Source organism: Cicer arietinum, chromosome 3 (assembly GCF_000331145.2).
Source record: "Cicer arietinum cultivar CDC Frontier isolate Library 1 chromosome 3, Cicar.CDCFrontier_v2.0, whole genome shotgun sequence".
Taxonomy (NCBI): Eukaryota; Viridiplantae; Streptophyta; class Magnoliopsida; order Fabales; family Fabaceae; genus Cicer; species Cicer arietinum.
The window spans coordinates 60,926,171-60,931,826 of NC_021162.2; the positions used below are offsets into that span (position 1 = coordinate 60,926,171).

Here is a 5,656-nt window from a genome sequence, read left to right on the forward strand (position 1 = left end):
TATATATATATATATATGTAGAATAAAACCCACCAATTTATTCTATAATAAGATGTTGTAGTTTGTCAAACAATTTATTTTTCAACAAACCAACTCGAGCAACATCCGATTTAATTACTAATATATATACCCAATAAACTTTCAATTATTGCATTAACTACTCAATAGAATAACTCAAAGTACAAGCGAATAATCACTTTATTCTTTGAAATTTAGTCCTCCAAATTTATAAAATAGCAATTTAGTATCTTAAATTTAAAAATGTCAATCAATTTATTATTTTTTTCAAAATTTTCGCTATAATTTTAAAGGTTTTATAATAATTATTTTAATTCAACAAAAGACGATTTGAATTAATATGTATGTCTTTTGATAGATTTTTATTAATAAATATTTGTTGGAACGATCATTAGAATCAGTGATCCCTTAATACTACATATAAAAATCATAGCTATAATGACACCAATAATCTGCAAAAGCATGATTACATATACATAAAAATTATTTGAACTTCAAAACGAGTTAGTAGTAATAGGCTTGTAAACTGTGAAATTTTTGCTTCTTTGTACAACAAGCCACTTATCTATTAGCTATGTTAAAATCAACCGACATGTCAGTGTCCTATTTGATGTCTTTATCTTATTCGGCGCATCATAGTTTAAAACTATGTTCGGTAAAAAAAGAATTTGAAGTATTGATTGATGTATGATAAATATTTAATTTAGGATTTAGCTCTTAGCATAAAAGTAAAAGTAAAAGTATGTTTTGTATTTTCTTTCTTTACAACATAATGATTAAAACAAGTATATGATACATGAGAAATAAAAGTACATAATAATGTGAAGGAATCTAAAACACAAATACATCATCAAACATCTGACCATGTAATATCAAGACCACCCCATTGATCTTGAGGCACATCTAAAGCTTTCCACACAGCTTTGGAAGCATCAACAATGTTGTTTGGACAAGGTGGTTGGTAATCATGTTCTTCATCACATCCCTTTGTAGAGTCACACTCATCAACGACCATGGCCACAACACTCTTGCCATTTCCACTTATTGTAATATTGTTGAGACACCTACTCTTGTGGTTGAACCATCCGGTGGAAAGTGCCACCACTGGAGTATCATCGGAATGATATTGTTTGTCACATTCTGAAGGGCCACCTCCATCACCACCCTTTTGGAAACTATTAAGAGTGAGATATGCTTTGGTATAAGTAGATACCATTGGTGAACATTCATAAGTTGTGTACATTTTTCCTTGTACGCAACAATCAGAATCATTCTCTTGATTACATTGTCCTGGAGGAGCTTTCTTTCCTCTAATTCTACCGTTTGGGCGACAATTTTTAGCTTCAGAGTACACACAACTTGTTATGATAAGTGTGATAACTATCAAAAGAAAAGAAGGTTTGAGGCAAAATCTCTTCATTTTTGGCTATGTGACTCTATGTTTCTCCTTTTTGTTGTTCTTCTTAGTGTTTGATGATTTGAGGGAGATTTTAGTGGGTATATATAGATAGAACTTCCCTCTCTTGGTGAAACAAGCAAAAGAAAAGCATAAATAGAAGTTAGATCAAAGGTCAAATGTATGTGTTCTATCATGCTATGTTTAGCCCAAATGATCACTTTTGAGGTCAAAGAACAAGTTCTACACTACCTTCTTTTGCCATATTCTTGTGGTTGGCTCTTTTAAGGCTTTTAAATTATTGACAAAAGATATGATGATTTATTAAGATGCATACTGTTATATCGGTAGAATTGATATACAGTTGCAAATAAATTAGTTCTTTATTAATGCAATATTTATTTTTAACACTAGCCATAACTTATTATTATTATTATTTAGATTGAATTTTTATTTATTGTCCGACACTTACACGTAATTATTATCAAAATCAACATGTAAGTGTTGTGTTTGATATTCGTATTTATCAAAATCAACATGTGAGTGTTGTTTCATTGTACACTTATAGGTTAATTATCAAATGCAGATGTAGTTGTAAATGAATCATATTTCTTCTTTGTCTTATAGAAACTGCCAATTGCATGATAAACAATAACGATCAATGGCTTAATAAAAACAGAGTTGTTGTCTCTATGTGAAAACAAATAAAATAATCAGGGAACGTATTTATTTTATAAACATGTGATTAAAATATTCTTAATATCAATTCAAAGAAAACTAATTGTTGGTGCACCGTACTGTAAGGACTTTTCTTTTTGTAGTTAATAAAAATCAAATATTAGTATTACTTTATTGTAGTTGTTATTTGGACTATACAAGACAAAGTAGGACTCATTGGCTTGACCTCAAAAGAAACATTTTATTTTCTTATCTTGTTATTATTTCATACACAAATTAACTATTTACTTTACCAATAGAAGGAGTTCTCTTACTCTATATATATCCATTAAAATCTCATTCTATACATCAATCACTAATCCAAAAAGAGGAGAAAGGCTATAATTTAATAGATACAATGAAGAGTTTTTGCTCCAAAACTTATTTCTTTTTATTGATTACTCTCATTTTAAGTAGTATGTACTATTCTGAAGCTCAACAGTGTCGTCCAAGTGGTAGAATCCAAGGAAAACAAGCTCCACCTGGACAATGCAACACAGAGAATGATTCTGATTGTTGGGTGCAAGGAAAAATGTACACAACTTATGAATGTTCACCATCGGTGTCTACTTACACCAATGCATATCTCACACTTAATAGTTTTGAAAAAGGTGGTGATGGAGGTGGCCCTTCAGAATGTGATAATGAATACCATTCTGATGATACTCCAGTTGTTGCACTTTCTACTGGATGGTTTGATAAGAAGAGTAGATGTCTCCACAACATTACTATAAGTGCAAATGGGAAAAGTGTGGTGGCTATGGTGGTTGATGAGTGTGACTCTAGAATGGGATGTGATGCAGATCATGATTACCAACCACCATGTGGAAACAACATAGTGGATGCCTCTAAGGCTGTATGGGAAGCCTTGGGTGTGCCTCTTAATCAATGGGGTGGTCTTGATATAACATGGTCAGATGCTTGATATAGCTCTAGGATGAATTTGTGTTTTTTCATGCATTGTAATTTAAGAGATTTTCTGTACTTTTTCATTTCATATATATGTTATGATCCTTTTATTGTAAATTATGAAATTTTAATGACAATGTTTTTATACTATCTATCTATTTATAATAATTTATTAAAAGAGTCTCACAAACTATAATATTGTTATCTCATTACTAATTTTGTTATATAAGTTTCATTTTGATATTTCATAAAAAATTCAATGCGTCAGATATATGCTATTCTACTCAATCAAATAATATTTTTTAGTGGGTGATTCTTTATCATTTGTCAATTTGATTTCTTATCCTATAATTAGTGTGATATAAAAAACAAAATTGAAACTCAAGTATTTATTTTGTTGTTATGTTTTGTGTAATAATTTTTATTATTGCATTGTATTGTTGTGTCTCCTCATATTCTGGATTGGTAAATGTTTAAATGGTCAATAAGTTTCTTTTCTCTTTCTTGTAATCATTTTTATTCGGGTCACTACCATGAGAACACCTTTTGGATATTAATGAGTTTTCGTAATTCCACTTTCTCAACTCAAAAGGAAACTTCTTTGTAGTCCAATTATTTTAAGAGAATTAGATAAAATTGGAAAATTCTAATTTTGCAAAAATAATTTTTGAGTAAGTGGTACTTATATTCTACCTATTTACTCATTTGTCTCAAAACCTTAGTTAGACTATTGTTTTTGTAGACATATTTGAGCTCATATGCAACATGAAAGTGGCTTCTCAAAAGACATAGAAAATTGTCTATATTTAGTTTTATAGTAGTGTTATTGTTGTGTTTTTGGTAGATTTAGAACTATGTACTATTTAATTGATAAAATAATAATGTTTAATATTTAGATTCAGAAATTATTTGTTGTTTTTTTACTGAGACATTTTTTGTTGTCAAATTTTTAAAAATACTATCTATTTGAAATTTCTACATCTGTTTTACTTCTACTCAATCATACATGCACAAATTGTTTATGAAAATTTCCAAGTCAGGTTGTATTAAAGAACACATAGTAAAAAGTAGAATAAAAAATTGCAAGACAAATGACTATTGTATTAATCATATTGAAAATAATCGCAACTAACATTTTAATTTTACTCTATTTGCTCTTTTAATAGAAAAATATTGTTAGGAAAAGACAAATTTGAAATATGTATATGATTTAGTCATTTCATTCTATCTTTGTCAAGCACACATTTGAAAAGGTGATACATGTTTGAGAAAGTGATGCATGTTTGATAATTAATATTTATTTAATAACATGTAGTGATTAGAAATATTTAAATTTTAACGGATTATTTAATAACATATTAATTGTATACTTATTACTTCATTCACTTCTTTTTTAAAAGACAAATAAGATATGTATTTGATCCATAATATAGTGGATTAATGGTTAATATACTATTAACTATATACTTATTATTACATTTTAATGCGTAAATATTTCTTTCATAATACTTTTTTTTTTTAACTTTCTTATATTTCTTTCATAATTCTTTCATAATACTTTTTTTTTTTATTGTAGAAGTTTGTAAATCTTATTCAGTCATTAAAATATAGTTAAAATTTTAACAAAAGAATTCAAATGATAAAATTTAATATATAAATTAGTTGCAATTATATTCTCCAAAATATTCTACATATGTTCAAATGTGTGTTTATAAATCTATATATAATAATTATTCAAATAAATTCAAAAGAAAAAGATATTCTTCAAACAAAATCAATACATTATATTATTTTTGAAATTTTAAAATTTTATTTACCAAAATACTAATATGTTAAATTCTATTAGCAGAACGCACAAATCATATTCTAATTTCTTTTCATTTCAATACCTTTTAAATTTTACCTTACATGTGATAAAGAGACGACGTAATTACAATAAATATATATAATTATTTTAATTGAAAAATCTATTAAATATAGAATATCATTCTCAAAAAATTTGGGTGTCGGATATCAACTCTACAATTTAATATAATTACTATTGGAATGGAAAATATAGATTGATTCGTTAAAGAGGAAAATAAGAGAATTTGCACTAAAACCACATATTTTGTACCAAAATTGTGTGCGCAATCCATGCACTCTTACTAGCTTGTTTAAAAGTCAACATAAGATACCAATTTTGGCCTAATTCATTTCAAACTAGATTAAGACCCACGCAATCGAGTAAACATATAATTTTCTTAAACGTTATGCATATAATTTGTCAATAATTTCTACAAGGATCTAAGTAAAAAATATCTTAGTGGTTGAAGAGTGTATATATTATTTAGAAATTATCTTTAACGTTAATTTTTAAATAATGTGGGACTAGTTTTGTGTATCGAAACAGTTATAATCAATTAATTAAGAGAAGTAAAAAACACATACAATCTATTTTATTTGCTTTTTCTTTTTTCTTTTAAAAATGTCACAACTAAAGTGGTCCCTACCCTACTAAGTCTATAGCTCCTCCCTGAGATGAATGGTAAGGAAGGAGTTTGAGAAACGGAATTTTAAATTATTAAAGTTTCATTTTTTTTTTCTCGAGAAGAACAATAGAGTTAAAATATATAT

At 27.4% G+C, this 5,656-nt stretch overlaps 2 protein-coding genes across 2 annotated transcripts in view; one reads left to right on the plus strand and one right to left on the minus strand.

Annotated features, from left to right (window-relative positions):
* LOC101500410 (uncharacterized) overlaps positions 1–1,500 on the minus strand; it is a 4,743-nt gene extending 3,243 nt beyond the window's left edge. Inside the window, 1 exon segment of the mRNA XM_012713673.3 lies at positions 865–1,500. Within this exon segment, the coding sequence (XP_012569127.1) occupies positions 865–1,438 (574 nt within the window). The 5' untranslated portion in view covers positions 1,439–1,500.
* Positions 1,501–2,460: 960 nt separating this feature from the next.
* LOC101500080 (kiwellin-1-like) lies at positions 2,461–3,124 on the plus strand. Its single transcript, XM_004492661.3, has one exon. The coding sequence runs from the start codon at positions 2,490–2,492 to the stop codon at positions 3,054–3,056; it is 567 nt and encodes a 188-aa protein (XP_004492718.1). The 5' UTR covers positions 2,461–2,489; the 3' UTR covers positions 3,057–3,124.
* Positions 3,125–5,656: the final 2,532 nt, after the last annotated feature.